This window comes from Salvelinus fontinalis, chromosome 3, assembly GCF_029448725.1.
Source record: "Salvelinus fontinalis isolate EN_2023a chromosome 3, ASM2944872v1, whole genome shotgun sequence".
Classification (NCBI taxonomy): Eukaryota; Metazoa; Chordata; class Actinopteri; order Salmoniformes; family Salmonidae; genus Salvelinus; species Salvelinus fontinalis.
Window position 1 is genome coordinate 27,030,715 of NC_074667.1, and position 20,870 is coordinate 27,051,584.

The 20,870-nt window shown below is 40.3% G+C and overlaps 1 protein-coding gene across 1 annotated transcript; it reads left to right on the forward strand.

Annotated features, from left to right (window-relative positions):
* Positions 1–5,946: 5,946 nt before the first annotated feature.
* LOC129842311 (uncharacterized) lies at positions 5,947–20,383 on the forward strand. Its single transcript, XM_055910814.1, has 9 exons — positions 5,947–7,467; positions 16,817–16,888; positions 17,100–17,141; positions 17,298–17,396; positions 17,602–17,620; positions 17,730–17,761; positions 17,872–17,976; positions 18,408–18,448; positions 18,591–20,383. Exons 1-9 carry the CDS (start codon positions 7,110–7,112, stop codon positions 18,681–18,683), a joined length of 861 nt encoding a protein of 286 aa, XP_055766789.1. The 5' UTR covers positions 5,947–7,109; the 3' UTR covers positions 18,684–20,383.
* The last annotated feature ends 487 nt before the right edge of the window (positions 20,384–20,870 follow it).

Consider the following 20,870-nt stretch of genomic DNA (forward strand, 5'->3'; position numbering starts at 1 on the left):
TACCGGACCGTGGAGACGTACTGGCACTCTTGAGCATTGAGCCTGCCCAACCTTACCTGGTTGAATGCTCCCGGTTGCCCGACCAGTGCGGGGAGGTGGAATAACCCGCACCGGCCTATGTAGGCGAACCGGGGAAACCATGCGTAAGGCAGGTGCCATGTATGCCGGCCCGAGGAGACGCACTGGAGACCAGACGCGTTGAGCCGGCCTCATGACACCTGGCTCAATACTCAATCTAGCCCTACCAGTGCGGGGAGGTGGAATAACCCGCACTGGGCTATGCACTCGTACAGGAGACACCGTGCGCTCTACTGCGTAACACGGCGCCTGCCCGTACTCCCGCTCTCCACGGTAAGCCTGGGAAGTGGGCGCAGGTCTCCTACCTGCCCTTGGCCCACCACCTCCTAGCCCCCCCCCCAAGAAATTTTTGGGAATTACTTACGGGCTTTTTCGGCTTCCGTGCCAGACGCGTTCCCTCATAGCTCCGGTTCCTCTCTCCGGTAGCCTCCGCTCTCCTCAGTGCCTCCAGCTGTTCCCATGGGAGGCGATCTCTACCAGCTAGGATCTCCTCCCATGTGTAGACACCCTTTCCATCCAAAACATCGTCCCATGTCCATTGCTCCTTTCTCTCCTGTCCTTTACTCCGTTTAGTTTCCCTTTGCCGCTTGGTCTTAGCTTGGTGGGTGATTCTGTAACGGGTGACGCTCTCCTCATCCTCGGAAGAGGTGAGGAGAGAAGGATCTTCAGACCAAAACGCAGGCTCAGGGAAATAAGCCATCTTTATTATAAATTACGATGGCACACGAAACGAAACAAAACACTTTCCAAACTACAAAATAAGAAAACGACGTTGACGCAACCTGAACATAAACTTACATAACTAAACATAAACTTACGTACAGGAAAACAGACGACATCGAAACGAAACGAAACAAACAAACGCTACAGTCCCATGTGGTACGAACAGACATACGGACACAGGAGACAATCACCCACACACAAACAGTGAGAATGCCCTACCTAAATATGACTCTTAATTAGAGGCAAACGCAAACCACCTGCCTCTAATCAAGAGCCATACCAGGCAAACAAAACCAACATAGAAACAGATAACATAGACTGCCCACCCAAAACACATGCCCTGACCAAAACACATAAAAAACAACATAAAACAGGTCAGGACTGTTACAATAACATTGTTAACCTGTCTCGCCCCTCCCCGTTCCGCTAGCGGAACTCCTCCCACATTCCACTGAAAAGGCAGAGCGCGAAATTCAAAAAATATATTTTTAGAAATATTTAACTTTCACACATTAACAAGTCCAATACAGCTAATGAAAGATACACATCTTGTGAATCCAGCCAACATGTCCGATTTTTTAAATGTTTTACAGGGAAAACACAATATATATTTATGTTAGCTCACCAACAAATAGAAAAAAGCACAGACATTTTTCACAGCACAGGTAGCAAAATCAAAATCAACCAAACTAACCTAGAACAAACCAAAGAAACCAAGAAACAACTTAATCAGATGACAGTCTTATAACATGTTATACAATAAATCTATGTTTTGTTCGAAAAATGTGCATATTTGAGATATAAATCAGTTTTACATTACTGCTACCATCATAGCTACAGTCAGAAATAGCACGGGAGTAGCCAGAGTAAATACAGACACCAACGTCAACTACCTAATTACACATCATAAAACATTTCAGAAAAATATATGGTGGATAGCAAACGAAAGACAAAGATCTTGTGAATATAGCCAATATTTCCGATTTTTAAAATGTTTTACAGCGAAAACACCACGTATATTTATGTTAGCTCACCACCAAATACAAAAGACAGACAGACATTTTTCACAGCACCGGTAGCATGCAGATAGCATGCACAAAGCCAACCTAACTAACCTAGAACCAACCTAACTAACCTAGAAACAACTCCCTCAGATGACAGTCCTATAACATGTTACACAATAAATCTATGTTTTGTTCAAAAAATGTGCATATTTGAGCTATAAATCAGTTTTACATTACTGCTACCATCATAGCTACAGTCAGAAATAGCACGGGAGTAGCCAGAGTAAATACAGACACCAACGTCAACTACCTAATTACTCATCATAAAACATTTCAGAGAAATATATGGTGGATAGCAAATGAAAGACAAAGATCTTGTGAATACAGCCAATATTTCCGATTTTTGAAGTGTTTTACAGCGAAAACACAATATATCGTTATATTAGCTTACTACAATAGCTATCACACAACAGCATTGATTCAAGGCAAACGGTAGCGATAGCACAGTTCGACAGATATATGAAATAGCATCCCAAATTGGGTCCTTATCTTTGTTGATCTTCCATCAGAATGTTGTACAAGGGGTCCTTTGTTCAGAACCGTCTTTGTTTGGATCCAGAACGAACTATTTCCCTCTTGAATTAGCAAGCACACTGGCCGTGCGGCGCTAACCTCTCCTTCTTGAACAAATTCCTCCAACGCATCACGTCTAAAGTCCCGAATAAATTTCAATAATATAATTAAACTATATTGAAAAAACATACTTTAGGATGATATTGTGACATGTATCAAATAAAATCGAAGCCGGAGATCATATTCACCTATAACGACGGTTTTCCAGGAGGCGATTCCAGGTCCAACTTCGCGCCTTCCAAAAAAGAATAATGGCGGACCTCTCACTCCAAGAGGTTGTATTCAATCCCAGAACGAGATAATCAAGTCATTTCTGCTCTCACTTCCGCATGACACCCAGGGGAAGGTGTATGACGTGTTTCTACAGTCATAAGTGACATGCCCTTTTATAGACAAGCTCTTGAAGAGAGACCTCGCTTTTGGAAATCTCACTTCCGGATAGGAAATGGGCTGTAAAAAGAGTTCTGTTTCACTTAGAGAAATAATTAGAACGGTTTTAGAAACTAGAGAGTGTTTTCTATCCAATATTAATAATAATATGCATATTGTACGAGCAAGAATTGAGTACGAGGCCGTTTAAATTGGATACGATTTTCCCCAAAAGTGAAAACAGCACCCCCTGTCCTTAAGAAGTTTTAAGGGTGATGTAGTAAGATGTCCCCACACTTTAGTTTTACAGTAGTTTTTCCATTTTAACGATTTTAGTTTCTCCATTAAATGAAATGTGCTAACGATATTTTAGTCAGTCACTGTCATCTGTTTAGTAAAAGGATAGTTAACTTAATATGGAGATGTCATTCACTGTCGCTCTGTGTTTTCTGTTTGTGGGTTCAATGATATCAACGAAGGGAACATAAGACTTAGACAATATTGGAGATTTAACACATTGCCGTAGTGTGAAAAACTATTTTCCTCTGATCTCACAGACCTTCCTCAGCCTAGTCTGACAGTGTGTTCTACAGTCATCAGAGAGAGACTCAGTTCAGCAGAGCTGTCAGACTCTTCCATCTGTCTCTGTAGCTCAGTGTTTCTTCTACATAGTAGGAAGAGTGAATTTACTCTAGCTTCTCTCTGTAGACATACACTCACAGGAACTCAGCCGCTCAGATGAACAGGTCACAGTTAACCTGCTGAGGTCAAAATACAATGGCAGTAAAGTGCTAAAGGTTAGCAGGTTAGATCCATATACAGTGAGCCTTCTACAGTCACAATTCAGGGCAAGAAGACTATCTGAATGTTTGTAAACAATGTACTGTTGTGCCATTTTACCATGTTCCTGTTGGGCTACTTTTTCATACTGTTTGTTGTAATGCTAGTTATCAAATTACTTCAATCTGCACGCAGGGACAAAAATGGTGTCCATAAATTAATCTGACTCTATGTAAGTAGAAAAAGGGGAGGTAACATTTGGCCCATAGACTTGCCTTTAACTTGCAAAGACAAAGGGTTGAGCTCCTTGTTCCCGTTCTGATCCTCGTTCGGTTCTCTTCTCTTAACACATATGGACTCAGTACATAAATAAAGCATCTGGCCAATTACACAAGACTTTAGTTCTGGGTAAACCGAGATTGTCTGAAATTACAAGGAGCGATTAGTAAAACTCAAACTCAACCACTAAAACAAATACAGCTGTCAAACACATGAAACCAAAAAGTCTAAGACAAATATTTTACTCAGACAGTTAGTTTGTTGGTTTTGAAAATGTGATTGAAGCCATCGAATGATGCAAAATATCAGCTGTTAAAGTCAAACAGCTACAGACAACAAAAATAACTATGAATTATTCTGAATGTTCCTCTGCAACGTTAGCCACACTTTCCGTATGAGACTGGTTTCTACTATCTGTGGTTTTCCTGTGAACAAGCTCCACATCTACTTATCTATTCAAACAATCCTCTCTGACACAGTCACCATCTTCTGTGAAGTCAGACTAACGGTCTGTAGACGTCTGATAAATGGCGTTATTCATCCCTGATATGGCTGGTCATCTGTTTTTGGTCATCCTCCTTTTCGGTGAGTTATTCCTCCATTCCAAGTTCCATCATCTGTTAGTGATACAGGATTCTCTCTCCTCTTTTAATATTTTACTTCAGGAACTCTTTATATATTTCTGAATCTCATGGCTGTAATAATTGTGTCTTATTTTATTGATCATCTTATTGATGTATTTTTCTGTGTCTTTATATTTTGTTCAGATCAGAATGACTACTGCTTGATAACATGCCCATGGATCCATTGTAGTAACTGATACTTTACCAACTTGTGCAAAGTGTTCCTGTCTCACATGTTAATTTATTATTTAGAATGGCACATTTTCCTGATCAAGACCTATTTTGTTTTTTCCAGTCACATTCCAACACATCGAAGCCCAAGGTCATTACCAAGGTCATTGTGAGCGTTTAAAACTGGAATCATAATTTTTATATTTTTTTTGTGTCAAACCATTTTTTATTTTGTGTCAAACCTAAACGACATAGTTGTAGATGCACTGTTATCGTCTAATAGACAACAATGACTTAATTGTTTTGTTTTTAAACATATATCAAGTGGTACAATATCTATGAGTACTTAAATATTGAAAATTAATTTATAATTAAATGAAAAGTGACATCATCCCTCTGATCTCACAGACCTTCCTCCTCCCAGTCTGACAGTGAATTCTACAGTCATCAGAGATAGAGACTCAGTTCAGCTGAGTTGTGAGACTCCTCCATCTCTCCATGTGTCTCACTGTTCCTTCTACATAGAGGGGAGATTTATTTATCTTCCAGACTCATCCTGTACTCAAACAATAATAGGAACAGAGCTCCTCAAGAGGACAGATCAAACATTTCCAGATGTGGTCAAAGTGACGTGTTACTATACTATAGAGAGGTCTAACACATCTCCATTAAGTGACCCTGTCTCAGTCATTATTCAGGGTAAGTAGGTGGTTAATAAAATCATACACTTATAATACAATGTAACACACTATAATATAATAGTATAATATAGTACATCTATAGTATAATACACCATAATTCATTGTTATATAAAATGTTCAACTATGTCAGTATTTATTTTTGTACAAAGTACATTAAATCCTATCGTTATGTGAAATTAACTTCTTCTGGCTGCAAGCCCGAGGCCGCCCACAATATGACAACAGCCACTTCAAGTGCAGGGCGCGAAATTCAAAATATATATTTTTGAAATATTTAACTTTCACACATTAACAAGTCCAATACAGCAAATGAAAGGTACACATCTTGTGAATCCAGCCAACATGTCCGATTTTTAAAATGATTTACAGCGAAAACAGCAAAAAAATAAAAATAACCTCATTACGACATAACGCTTACGTTATGTCGACCGAGTGCCCAAAACCTGGGCGCAAAACTAATAGTACACAGTTCGACAGATATATAAAATAGCATCATAAAATGGGTCCTACTTTTGCTGATCTTCCATCAGAATGTTGTACAAGGTGTCCTTTGTCAAGAACAATCGTTGTTTGGATGTAGAACGTCCTTTTTCCCTCTTGAATTAGCAAGCGCACTAGCCAAGTGGTGCGAAGCTCTCCTTTCTGAACCAAGGCACACAACGCAACACGCCTAACGTCCCGAATAAATTTCAAAAATCTAATAAAACTATATTGAAAAAACATACTTTACGATGATATTGTCACATGTATCAAATAAAATCAAAGCCGGAGATAGTAGTCGCCTATAACGAAAGCTTTTCAGAAGGCAATTCCAGGTCCAACCTCGCGCCTTCCTGAAAACAGGAAATGGGTGACACGTCATTCCAAGAGGATGTATTCCATCTCAGACCAAGATAAACACTCCATTTCTTCTCTCACTGCATCTTGACATCCAGGAGAAGGTGTATGACGTGCATGTATACTAATAGGTATCATGCCCATTTATAGGCAGGACCTAGAAGAGAGCATCGATTTCAGATTTTCCACTTCCTGGTCAGGAAGTTTGTGCCAAATGAGTTCTGTTTTACTCACAGATATAATTCAAACGGTTTTAGAAACTAGAGAGTGTTTTCTATCCAATAGTAATAATAATATGCATATTGTACGAGCAAGAATTGAGTACGAGGCCGTTTGAAATGGGCACCTTTTATCTGGCTACTCAATACTGCCCCTGCAGCCCAAACAGGTTAAGATGTTTAGGAAATACAACGTTATAGATCAAATTCTTAGGGAGAGCATAATAAATATGGTATATGTTTTTCCCGTACCGTTAGTACTGTATGTGTGGATTACCTGGAATATTTTTTAAATGCAACTTTCAAAGAAGCACACTCTATTCTTCTGATCTCACAGACCCACCTCCCAGGCTGACAGTCAGTTCTACAGTCATCAGAGAGAGAGACTCAGTTCAGCTGAGCTGTCAGACTCCTCCATCTGTCACTGTGTCTCACTGTTACTTCTACATGGAAGGGAGAGATCCTAAACCCTCTCCCTGTCAGCAGACTCTCACAGGGACCGAGCTGGCGAAGTGGGCAGGTCAAACTTCACCTGCTGAGGTCAAATTTGTATGTTTCTACACTGTAGAGACTCACTATCAATCAACGTACAGTGACACTGCTTCTGTCACTATTGGTAAGAGATTATTGTTCAAATTAATACTGTAAGTTTGACTTACTGTAATCACATATAAAATCCATCATTATATCATCATGTTGGCATTATATAAAATTAATCAATGTATTCTCCTCACAGTTGAACTACAGAAACCAGACATTGATATCAATGATGAATCTCTTGTTGACATCACTATTACTTGTGTACTTCCTGAGTCTGTCAGAGATGGTAGTAGCTGTAACCTGTACACTGGAGACCAGCCTCAGGCCTACAAAGAGGCTCAGGCCATTAGGATGAGGTGGAAGTCATCCTTGAGAATACTCTGTACCTTCAGTGTGTCTAAGAAGAATCTGTTCAGTCGTCTGCAGGAGAGGAGAGATGTGAGCTGTGACTACAGAGAGAACACAGGATTTTTCTCTCTCTCTCCACACAGTGATCTATATAACTTTACAGGTAAGGGACTCATTAAATAGTCTGGCTGACACCTAATTCGAAGTCCTGACTTCAGACTCTGGAAAGTCTATCTTGATGTTGTCGGGACGATGCGTCTTTCTAACTCAAACACCCACATGGACTGCCAACAGGTAGGCTACACATTCGTTTTGTTTCTTTTTATAAATGTACATCAAATCAAACTTAATTTGTCACGTGTGCCAAATAAAATAAGTGTAGACTTTACCTTGAAATGCTTACTTACAACACTGCAGTTAAGAGCTAAGAAAATATTTACCAAGTAGACAAAAATAAAATGGCGAGTAGCAGCAGTGTACAAAAAGGATGTACTGGGCTATTCGCACTACCCTCTGTAGCGACTTACGGTCAGATGCCGAGCAGTTGCCATACCAGTCGGTAATGCAACTGGTCAGGATGCTCTCGATGGTGCAGCTGCAGAACCTTTTGACCAACTGTGGACCATTGCCAAATCTTTTCAGTCTCCTGAGGAGGAAAAGGTTTTGTCGTGCCCTCTTCACAACTGTCTCGTTGTGTTTGGACCATGATAGTTTGTTGGTGATGTGGACAACAAGGAACTTGAAACTCTCGACCCACTCCGCTACAGCCCCGTCGATGCTAAAGGGGGCCTGTTCGGCCCGCCTTTTCCTGTAGTCCACAATCAGCTCCTTAGTCTTGCTCACATTGAGGGATAGGTAATTGTCCTGGCACCACACTGCCAGTTCTCTGACCTCCTCTCTATAGGCCGTCTCATTGTTGTCGGTGATTAGGCCTACCACTGCTGTGTCGTCAGCAAACTTAATGATGGTGTTGGAGTCGTGTTTGGCCAAACGGTCGTGGGTGAACAGGGAATACAGGAGGGTACTAAGTACAGGGCCCCAGTGATAAGGGTCAGCGTGGCAGACGTGTTGTTGCCTACCCTTACCACCTGGGGCGGCCTGTCAGGAAGTCCAGGATTCAGTTGCAGAGGGAGTTGTTTAGTCCCAGAGTCCTTATCTTATTAATGAGCTTCGTGGGAACTACGGTGTTGAAAGCTGAACTGTAGTCAATGAACAGCATTCTCACATAGGTGTTCCTTTTGTCCAGGTGAGAAAGGGCAGTGTGAAGTGCGATTGAGATTGCATCTTCTGTGGATCTGTTGGAGCGGTATGCACATTGGAGTGGGTCTAGGGTGCCCGGGAGGATGCTGTTGATGTGAGCCATGACCAGCCTTTCAAAGCACTTCATGGCTACCGACGTAAGTTCCACGGGGCGGTAAACATTTACGCAGGTTACCTTCGCTTGCTTTGGCACAGGGACGATGGTGGTCTGCTTGAAACATATAGGTATTACAGACTCGGTCAGGGGGAGGTTGAAAATGTCAGTGAAGACACTTGACAGTTGGTCCGCGCATGCTTTGAGAATATATCCTGGTGATCCGTCTGGCCCAGCGGCTTTGTGAATGTTGACCTGTTTAACTTCTTCTGGCCGCAGGGGCAGTATTGAGTAGCTCTGATAAAAGTGCCCATTTCAAACGGCCTCGTACTCAATTCTTGCTCGTACAATATGCATATTATTATTACTATTGGATAGAAAACACGCTCTAGTTTCTAAAACCGTTTGAATTATATCTGTGAGTCAAACAGAACTCATTTGGCACAAACTTCCTGACTAGGAAGTGGAAAGTCTGAAAACTATGCTCTCTTCTAGGTCCTGCCTATAAATGGGCATGATACGTATTAGTATACATGCATGTCATACACCTTCCCCTGGATGTCAAGAGGCGGTGAGAGAAGAAATGGGGTGTTTATCTTGGTCTGAAGTGGAATAACAGCTCTTGGAATGACGTGTCACACATTTCCTGTTTTCAGGAAGGCGCGAGAAGGAGCCTGGATTTGCCTTCTGATAAGCTGCCGTTATGGACGACTAATATCTCCGGCTTTGATTTTATTTGATACATGTGACCATATCATCGTAAAGTATGTTTTTTCAATATAGTTGAATCAGATTATTTAAATTTTTTCGGGAGTTTTGCCGTGTTCCGTTCTATTCCGTTTGTTGACATGGAGAGATTCGTGCCACTTGGCTAGTGTGCTTGCTAAATCGAGAGGGAAAGAGGCCGTTCTAAATCCAAACAACGATTGTTCTTGACAAAGGACCCATTGTACAACATTCTGATGGAAGATCAGCAAAAGTAGGAAACATTTTATGATGCTATTTCATATATCTGTCGTACATGTGAACTAGTCGTTGGCGCCCAGGTTTTGGGTACTCTAGCTATACCGAAGCTGTATGTCGTAATGAAGTTATTTTTAGAATTCTAACACGGCGATTTCATTAAGAACTAATTGATCTATCATTTCCTATACAACATGTCTTTTTTAGTTGTGTTTATGAATAGCTATTTGGTCAGAATATGTGTGTCAGAAAAAGTGTCAGAAAAAAATCCGGACGTTGTGGGAAAAAGTAGCTACGTTAGCACAATGTATAACCACTGATTTCAGCTCTAAATATGCACATTTTCGAACAAAACATAAGTGTATGTATAATCTGATGTTATAGGACTGTCATATGATGAGGAATATCAAGGTTAGTCAAAAATTATATATCTTTTACTGGTTTGTTACGATCGCTAACTTTTGCTACTGGGAAATGGCTTGTGTTTCTGGCTATTGTGGTAAGCTAATATAACGCTATATTGTGTTTTCGCTGTAAAACACTTAATAAATCGGAAATATTGGCTGGAATCACAAGATGCCTGTCTTTCATTTGCTGTACACTATGTATTTTTCAGAAATGTTTTATGATGAGTATTTAGGTATTTGGCGTTGGTGTCTGTAATTATTCTGTCTGCTTTCGGTGCAATTTCTGATTGTAGCTGCAATGTAAACTATGATTTATACCTGAAATATGCACATTTTTCGAACAAAACATAGATTTATTGAATAACATGTTATAAGACTGTCATCTGATGAAGTTGTTTGTTGGTTAGTTTGGTTGGTTCTTGGTTAGTTAGGTTGGCTTTGTGCATGCTACCTGTGCTGTGAAAAATGTCTGTCCTTTTTTGTATTTGGTGGTGAGCTAACATAAATATACGTGGTGTTTTCGCTGTAAAACATTTAAAAAATCGGACATGTTGGCTGGATTCACAAGATGTGTACGTTTCATATGCTGTATTGGACTTGTTAATGTGTGAAAGTTAAATATTTAAAAATACACTGCTCAAAAAAATAAAGGGAACACTTAAACAACACAATGTATCTCCAAGTCAATCACACTTCTGTGAAATCAAACTGTCCACTTAGGAAGCAACACTGATTGACAATACATTTCACATGCTGTTGTGCAAATGGAATAGACAAAAGGTGGAAATTATAGGCAATTAGCAAGACACCCCCCAAAACAGGAGTGATTCTGCAGGTGGTGACCACAGACCACTTCTCAGTTCCTATGCTTCCTGGCTGATGTTTTGGTCACTTTTGAATGCTGGCGGTGCTCTCACTCTAGTGGTAGCATGAGACGGAGTCTACAACCCACACAAGTGGCTCAGGTAGTGCAGTTCATCCAGGATGGCACATCAATGCGAACTGTGGCAAAAAGGTTTGCTGTGTCTGTCAGCGTAGTGTCCAGAGCATGCAGGCGCTACCAGGAGACAGGCCAGTACATCAGGATACGTGGAGGAGGCCGTAGGAGGGCAACAACCCAGCAGAAGGACCGCTACCTCCGCCTTTGTGCAAGGAGGTGCACTGCCAGCGCCCTGCAAAATGACCTCCAGCAGGCCACAAATGTGCACGTGTCTGCTCAAACGGTCAGAAATAGACTCCATGAGGGTGGTATGAGGGCCCGACGTCCACAGGTGGGGGTTGTGCTCACAGCCCAACACCGTGCAGGACGTTTGGCATTTGCCAGAGAACACCAAGATTGGCAAATTCGCCACTGGCGCCCTGTGCTCTTCACAGATGAAAGCAGGTTCACACTGAGCACATGAGCACATGTGACAGACGTGACAGAGTCTGGAGACGCCGTGGAGAACGTTCTGCTTTCTGCAACATCCTCCAGCATGACCGGTTTGGCGATGGGTCAGTCATGGTGTGGGGTGGCATTTCTTTGTGGGGCCGCACAGCCCTCCATGTGCTCGCCAGAGGTAGCCTGACTGCCATTAGGTACCGAGATGAGATCCTCAGACCCCTTGTGAGACCATATGCTGACACATGCACATTTGTGGCTTGCTGGAGGTCATTTTGCAGGGCTCTGGCAGTGCACCTCCTTGCACATAGGCGGAGGTAGCGGTCCTGATGCTGGGTTGTTGCCCTCTTACGGCCTCCTCCACGTATCCTGATGTACTGGCCTGTCTCCTGGTAGCGCCTGCATGCTCTGGACACTACGCTGACAGACACAGCAAACCTTTTTGCCACAGTTCGCATTGATGTGCCATCCTGGATGAACTGCACTACCTGAGCCACTTGTGTGGGTTGTAGACTCCGTCTCATGCTACCACTAGAGTGAGAGCACCGCCAGCATTCAAAAGTGACCAAAACATCAGCCAGGAAGCATAGGAACTGAGAAGTGGTCTGTGGTCACCACCTGCAGAATCACTCCTGTTTTGGGGGGTGTCTTGCTAATTGCCTATAATTTCCACCTTTTGTCTATTCCATTTGCACAACAGCATGTGAAATGTATTGTCAATCAGTGTTGCTTCCTAAGTGGACAGTTTGATTTCACAGAAGTGTGATTGACTTGGAGTTACATTGTGTTGTTTAAGTGTTCCCTTTATTTTTTTGAGCAGTGTATATGTCTTTTGAATTTCGCGCCCTGCACTTGAGCTGGCTGTTGTCATATGTGTACCGACACCGGGCTGCAGCCATAAGAAGTTAACCTCTTTGGGCTCAAGGGGCAGTATTGAGTAGCCAGATAAAAGGTGTCCATTTCAAAAAGGCCTCGTACTCAATTCTTGCTCATACAATATGCATATTATTATTACTATTGAATAGAAAACACTCTCTAATTTCTAAAACCGTTTGAATTATATCTGTGGGTGAAACAGAACTGGACTTAGAGCAATTTTCCTATGTGTATGTCAGAATGCAGAATTTTGCTGGCTGTTTTGAGACCTGTGTATTAATTTGCCTGTCCTCTATTGGTTGAGATGCACTGCATACGCCTTCCACTAAGTGTCAGCGAATAGGGAGAGTTGAAATGGAGTTTCTACGTAGGTCCCAAAGGTTATAAATTGCTTGGAACCGAAGTGTCCCATCTTTCCACTCTTCGCTCTGACGCAGGAAGGGTAGTGACGCAGGAAGGGCATGTCATTTTAGAAGCTCCCGTATTATCTCCTAGATATATCCGGCTCTGTTTTTATTCGATATAGGTGTTGAAGACATCGTAATGTTGTTATTTTAAACCAAATTATATCAGTTTATGTCAGTATATTGCGATTTTCGGGTATTTATTTTCGTGACGTTTTAGGAAGTTTGGTATCTCTGGCCCACATGGCTATTGTTTATTGCTAATTGCAACGTTGAAGACGACGTTCTCCAACCTAGCAACGATTATTTTGGACAAAGGACACTTTTCCCAAGATTCTGATGGGAGTTCATCTAAAAGTAAGAACTATTTATGCTGATAATTCATTGTTCTGTTGAAAAATGTCAAATACATAAGACGCCATTTCCTGCAGTGTAGCCTTGCGTTATCGCAGCCTGTATTGCGCAGTAAGGTTAATTTTAAAAATGTAATTCAGCGATTGCATTAAGAACTAATTTGTCTTTCAATTGCTGTCCAACCTGTATTTTTTTAGTCAAGTTTATGAATAGTATTCGATAAGAAAAGGTGCCTTTACAAGATGGCGCCGGACAGATTGCTTGACGTTATGGACACTATTCTCATTGTCTAAGCACGATTTGTGCCGCTAAATATGCACATTTTCGAACAAACTCTATATGCATTGTGTAATATGATGTTACAGGACTGTCATCTGAAGAATTCTGAGAAGGAAACAATTAATATATTTTGGTGGTTTATACGTTAAAGCTATTTTTGCCTTGAATCAATGCTGTTGTTATGTTTGCTATTGTGCTAAGCTAATATAAAGCTATATTGTGTTTTCGCTGTAAAACACTTGATAAATCAGAAATATTGTCTGGAATCACAAGATGCCTGTCTTTCAATTGCTGTACACTATGTATTTTTCAGAAATGTTTTATGATGAGTATTTAGTTATTTGGCGTTGGTGTCTGTAATTTTTCTGTCTGCTTTCGGTGCAATTTCTGACTGTAGCTGCAATGTAAACTATGATTTATACCTGAAATATGCAAATTTTTCTAACAAAACATATGCTATACAATAAATATGTTATCAGACTGTCATCTGATGAAGTTGATTCTTGGTTAGTGGCTATTTATATCTTTATTTGGTCGAATTTGTGATAGCTACTGATGTAGTAAAAAACTGATTGAGTAAAAATAGTGGTGTCTTTTGCTAACGTAGTTAGCTAATAGATTTACATATTGTGTCTTCCCTGTAAAACATTTAAAAAATCGGACATGTTGGCTTGATTCACAAGATGTGTACCTTTGATCTGTGTCTTGGACTTGTTAATGTGTGAAAGTTAAATATTTAAAAAAATATATCTTTTGAATTTCGCGCACTGCACTTTGAGCTGGCTGTTGTCATAAGTGTACCGACGTCGGGCTTGCACGCCAAACAGGTTAAATAAGTTTTACCAAATTTTTACCAAATTTTTACCAGACACATCAGCAACCTGAGAAAAAAAAATCCTAGACCACCTTTACTCCACACACAGAGATGCATACAAAGCTCTCCCCTGCCCTCCATTTGGCAAATCTAACCATAATTATATCTTCCTGATTCCTGCTTACAAACAAAAACTAAAGCAGGAAGTACCAGTGACTCGCTCCGGACGCTTATAAGTAATCCCGGCTATGCCCTCAGACGAACCATCAAACAAGCAACCGTCAGTACAGGATTAACCTGTTGGGGATGGGGGCGCTGTTTAGACTATTTATGCTAATGTGGCTAATTTTTTAAACGGCTTCCCACAAAATCCTTGATCGTACAATATGCATATTATTATTATTATTGGATAGAAAACAGTCTATAGTTTCTATAGGAGTTGAAATTTTGTCTCTAAGTGGAACAGAGCCCATTCTACAGCAATTTCCCTGACATGGAGTCAGATTTGAGAAACGTTGGCCACTTTTCTGAAGTCATTTAAAAGGGCTCTGTCGTTGCTATGACTATACGGACACTTCTTACGTCTTCCCCTGGATGCCTTTACGTGATGACGATTCCAACGGGCTCGATTGCTCGTTCACAGGCCCTACAAATGAAAAAAACCTTTAGCTAGCAAGTCTTTTCTTGCTGCGTAACGCGCGTGGAAGACACCGACCCTCTCCTGTTCCAAGCGTTAGTTTAGCCTGTTATATTTCTCCGGTCATCTTTTCACTCGTTATAGGAGTTACAAACATCACAAAGTAGTTAATTTAAAGCGTTTTATAGCAATTTATATCCGTTTAGTGCGATTTTGGGACATTTATTTTTGCAACGATGTGAAAAGTTGGGTGCGCTTTTCAGTTCATCCCGAACGTATTTGACATTTCCACATGGCAAGAGGACAGCTTTCCACCAAAAGACGATTTCTCCCAAGAAAGGATCCTTTGCCCAAGATACTGATGGAAGAACAGCTCAAGGTAGGACATTTTTATTATGATAAATCGTGTTTCTGTCGAAACATTTTAGTGGCTTAGGACGCCATGTTTTTTGACGTAGCTTCGCTTGGCGCAAACTGTATTGAAAAGTAAGGATAAATTAAAAAATGTAATAACGCAATTGTATTAAGAATTAAATTGTCTATCAATCCCTGTCCACCCTATATTTTTTAGTCACGTTTATGAGTATTTATGTATAAGAGTAGATCACTGTCTAAGTGGCGCAAGGACGTTTTCTTTACCAGCTTGTCTACATTTCACATTGTCTAACCATGATTTTGGTGGCTAAATATAAACATTTTCGATCAAACTGTATATGCATGTTGTAATGTGATGTTACAGGAGTGTCATCGGAAGAATTCTGAGAAGGTTAGTGAAAAAATTAATATCTTTTGGCGATGTTGACTTTTATCGCTCACTTTGGCTAGAATCAATGCTGGGCTGCTAATTGCTATGTGCTAAGCTAATATAACGATTTATTGTGTTTTCGCTGTAAGACACTTAGAAAATCTGAAATATTGTCTGTATTCACAGGATCTGTGTCTTTCGATTCGTGTATGCTGTGTATTTTTACGAAATGTTTGATGATTAGTAGTTAGGTAAACACGTTGCTCATTGTAATTATTCTAGTCCATTTGTGATGGTGGGTGCAATTGTAAACTATGAAGTCTACCTGAAATATGCACTTTTTTCTAACAAAACCTATCCCATACCATAAATATGTTATCAGACTGTCATCTAATGAGTTTTTTTGTTGGTTAGGGGCTATAAATATCTTAGTTTAGCCGAATTGGTGATGGCTACTGGTGTTGGTGGACAAATAAAAGATGGTGGAATATGCTAATGTGTTTTTAGGTAATAGATGTACATCTTTACATATTGTGTCTTCCCTGTAAAACATTTTAAAAATCGGAAATGTTGACTGGATTCATAAGATCTGTGTCTTTCATTAGCTGTATTGGACTTTAATGTGTGAAAGTTAAATATTTAAAAAAAATATTTTTTTTGAATTTCGCGGCACTGGTTTTTCAGTGGGGGGGGGGGGGGTGTGCCGCTAGCGCCACGCTGATCCTAGACAGGTTAAGATTGAATCCTACTACACCGGCTCTGACTCTCGTTGGATGTGGCAGGGCTCGAAAACTATTACGTACTACAAAGGGAAACCCAGATGCGAGCTGCTCAGTGACGTGAGCCTACCAGATGAGCTAAATGCCTTTTATGCTCGCTTCGAGGCAAGCAACACTGAAGCATAAACGAGAGCACCAGCTTTTCTTGATGACTGTGTGATAATGCTCTCGGTAGCCGATGTAAACAAAACCTTTAAGATTACTTTGTGGCTCTGCTGGGTTTTTTTTTAATAACAAAGCACATTGCAGCAGTAAGAAAGTTCCTGGTTCTACTTTGCCTCTCATCATCACAGTGAGTCCTACAGCAGGTGTATTGGTCCTCTAAAGGACCGTCTTTGCAAATACTGTTTCCCATTGTACATTCAGTCAAAGGTCTGGGTTTTAACAATAATGTGCCACATTATAATATTGTGAACATGTCATCTTTCTATTGACTGAGTTCTGTTGTTTAAAAAAATGGAATACCTTAATTCTTGTGTAATCAGATACACAATTAACTTGTCTTGTATTGCTTTCCAGCAGGTTTGACTGTTAGTTCTACTTTGACCCCCAACCCCCCAGTGAGACCAACAACCAATAGGACCACTAAATGTAACTTAGTTTGCAGTTTACATGTTTATGTTCACATTAATTCACTAAAGCTCTGACCGGATTAACAGTAGATATATTCATAGCTGCTTGTAATTCCAGTCCAGATTTGTGTACTTTTAGTCCATCTGATTTGTAGGTAATGTGTAGTGTACTTCTCTCTTTCTGCTTAATTAAGGACTTTCTTGTGTAATATGAGTTCTCTTCTCACCAGGTTTGACCTTTCCTTTGACCCCCAGTACACACACTTCATCAGGTGTGTTAGTCATCTTTGCCTAGTTAGCAGATAAGCATCCATCTCTAGCTGATTACCTGTCTTTTCTTAAACAAATGAAATATTAAAATCAACTCTTGACATTTAATATTGACCCTGGGAATACGAGCTAATGACCTTCCCAATGTCACCAAACAGAAACAAGTGTGCAATTATGGCAGGCAGCAGTGGGTGTGGTTTCTGGAGTGGTCATGTTCCTGATGGGATTTACAGCTGTTTATCTTTGCAGGAGGACCAGTAAGTACTTCTGATTCTGCATAACAAATAACTCACAAACATTTTCCTTTGTCATATTAATTTAATTGCCTTTGACAAGGGTTAACCTTTCAACTTCTTTTCATGATATTGTATAGGGTAGGCTACATCTATCAACTCATTTTGGGGATATTGTACAGGGTAGGCTATATTGAATATCATTCATTTAGCCTAATCTGTTTTTCAGAGAAAAACAATTCTCAGAGGTAAGAATTCCCCTTGTGAATATGATGCAGATTGTATCAACCTTTAGTTCTGTATTGTCCATGATGAGATGTTCTTACCACAACCTTCTTATACTTTTATGTTGTACAGACCTACAGCCAGACAGGATGATCACAGCCAATGTATGTTCCAAACAAAATACATCAAGCACTGCACACACTACTAACACAACTACACACATGCATGTACAAACACATATTCTAATTTCATTTTCATTTTGTTTATGTTGTAGGTGATTTGTTGATGGTAGCTGTGAGCAGTGCAGCCATGTTGGATTCAAGGGACGCTGGGATCTATTCTCTCATCACCAATGTACCGTCCACGTTCTTGCCCTCAGGTGAGTTTGTATCAGATTGTCTTCTTTCCCTGTCTTCCTGACCTGGGACGAGAATTTGGGAATTTCAGCACAATAATACTTTGTCACTCAATGTCAACCGTACTAACTTAAAACATAAATAAGGTGTTAGAGCATCTTGAAAGCGTGAGAACAGAGCTGTACGTCTGCAAGGTGGTTTGAGTCAGGAGGAGAAGTGTGAAGTGACATTAAGAACAGCAAAGTAACACAGACACACACACAGACACATACACACACACACACACACACACACACACACACACACACACACACACACACACACACACACACACACACACACACACACACACACACACACACACACACACACACACACACACACACACACACACACACACACACAAACACAAATACACACAAACTCTAACTAATTCTCCCTCTGTGTTGTACAGGCCCTGTTGAAGAGAATGGACAGTCACCTGAAAAAGACAATGTAAGTTCAGAATCAGCCACTGTGTTTGGTGATTGTGATCGGCTCAGTTTGAGATTCATGTTTCTTCTGTTTAGAATACATTACATTTACAGTACTGTACATTCAAAGGACTGAAGTTAAACTGTTTGTTTCTTTTCTCTAGTCTGATACGTACCACGTATACAGCTCAATCCCCGACAGACCAGCAACCTCAGCCCAGCCGGATGGGTTGTACAGTCTTCTGCAGACACACTGAAACTACACCTCTGGCTCTCTGTGGCTATGTCTCACATGTCTCATACAAATACCCTCTTTCTCATGATGTCCTTTATTATCCTCACTAGGGTATGCTAGCGTCCCACCTCGTCAACAGCCAGTGAAACTGCAGGGCGACAAATTTTAACAACAGAAATCCCATAATTACAATTCCTCAAACATACAAGTATTTTACACCATTTTAATGATACACTTGTTGTAAATCCAGCCACAGTGTCCGGTTTCAAAAAGGCTTTACGACGAAAGCACACCAAACGATTATGTTAGGTCAGAGCCAAGTCACAGAATAACAAAAAGCAGAAATAGAGATAAAATGAATCACTAACCATTGATGATCTTCATCAGATGACACTCATAAAACGTCATGTTACACAATACATGTATGTTTTGTTTGGTAAAGTTCATATTTATATCAAAAAATCTGAGTTTACATTGGCGCGTTAGGTTCAGTAGTTCCAAAACATCTGGTGAATTGGCAGAGAGCCACATCAATTTACAGAAATACTCATAATAAACATTGCTAAAAGATACAACTGTTATGCATGGAATTTTAGATTCACTTCTCCTTAATTGAACCGCTCTGTCAGATTTTTTAAAACTTTACGGAAAAACTACACCATGCAAAAATCTGAGTACAGCGCTCAGAGACCAAAACAACCCAAACAGACATCCGCCACGTTGTGTAGTCAACAGAAGTCAGAAATAGCATTATAAATATTCACTTACCGTTGATGATCTTCATCAGAATGCACTCCCAGGAATCCCAGTTCCACAATTAATGTTTGTTTTGTTTGATAATGTCCATCATTTATGTCCAAATAGCTACTTTTGTTAGCGCGTTTTGTAAACAAATCCAAAGTCACGAAGCGTGTTCACTAGGAGCAGGCGAAATGTCAAAAAGTTCCGTTACAGTCCGTAGAAACATGTCAAACGATGTATGGAATCAATCTTTAGGATGTTTTTAACATAAATCTTCAATAATGTTCCAACCGGAGAATTCCTTTGTCCGTAGAATTGCAATGGAACGCAAGCTAACTATCACGTGAAAGCGCGTAGTCAGCTTATGCCTCTCTGGCAGACCTCTGACTCAATCCCCTCTCATTCACCCCCACTTCACAGTAGAATCCTCAACAAGGTTCTAAAGACTGTTGACATCTAGTGGAAGCCTTAGGAAGTGCAATATGACCCCATAGACACTGTGCATTCGATAGGCGATGAGTTGAAAAACTACAGACCTCAGATTTCCCACTTCCTGGTTGGATTTTTTCTCAGGTTTTTGCGTGCCATATGAGTTATGTTATACTCACAGACATCATTCAAACAGTTTTAGAAACTTCAGAGTGTTTTCTATCCAAATCTACTAATTATATGCATATTCTAGCTTTTATGGCTGAGTAGCAGGCAGTTTAATTTGTGCATACTTTTCATCCCAAATTCCCAATGCTGCACCCTACCCTAGTGAAGTTTTAACACTCATCAAGTTACTGAATACATCTCTTAGCAGGTATTATACATTTTACATATGGACACCTGGATTCTGTTAAATGCCTATTCATATTATCTGTTACTGTGGTAGCATTTTTATTATGGAGTTTTGGAGGAGTTTGGAGCATATAATTTTTTCCTCCTAGTAAATGCTGTATTTATGTATATTCTGTGTGATTCCTCCTTCCATAACAGTTGGATACAATTTATTAAATAAAATGTCTTCGTACAGACAATTTAAAATCACAAAATCATTTGTTAATCTATTGCATTATGAGGCTATGGAGTGTTTGTTTACATTTACTTTGTACCAACATTGTAGTAAAGCAAGCTTATATTTTGGGGTCTTGATTGGGAATCACAGTTTAACTAAGCTGCTGTAGTAATGAGGCCTTTATAAGTTACATTCTTCATGAATCAATGGGTTGATATAATTAAAGATTGCCTCTTTAACCCTTTCACACGTACCATCACACGGGTGTGATCGTTCTACAGTGGTCCCTGAAGCGTACGATCGCACCCGTGTGATTAGAAAGCTCGTTTAGAACGGCCAGTTTCGAATGACGCAACAATCAGCGTTTGAGTTGGCCACACTTTTTTCAGAAACTATTTACACAAACACAGTCCTTACAAAGTTATGTCCAGAATGTGAGCAGTTTATTTTTGGATTCAATGTTCAGAT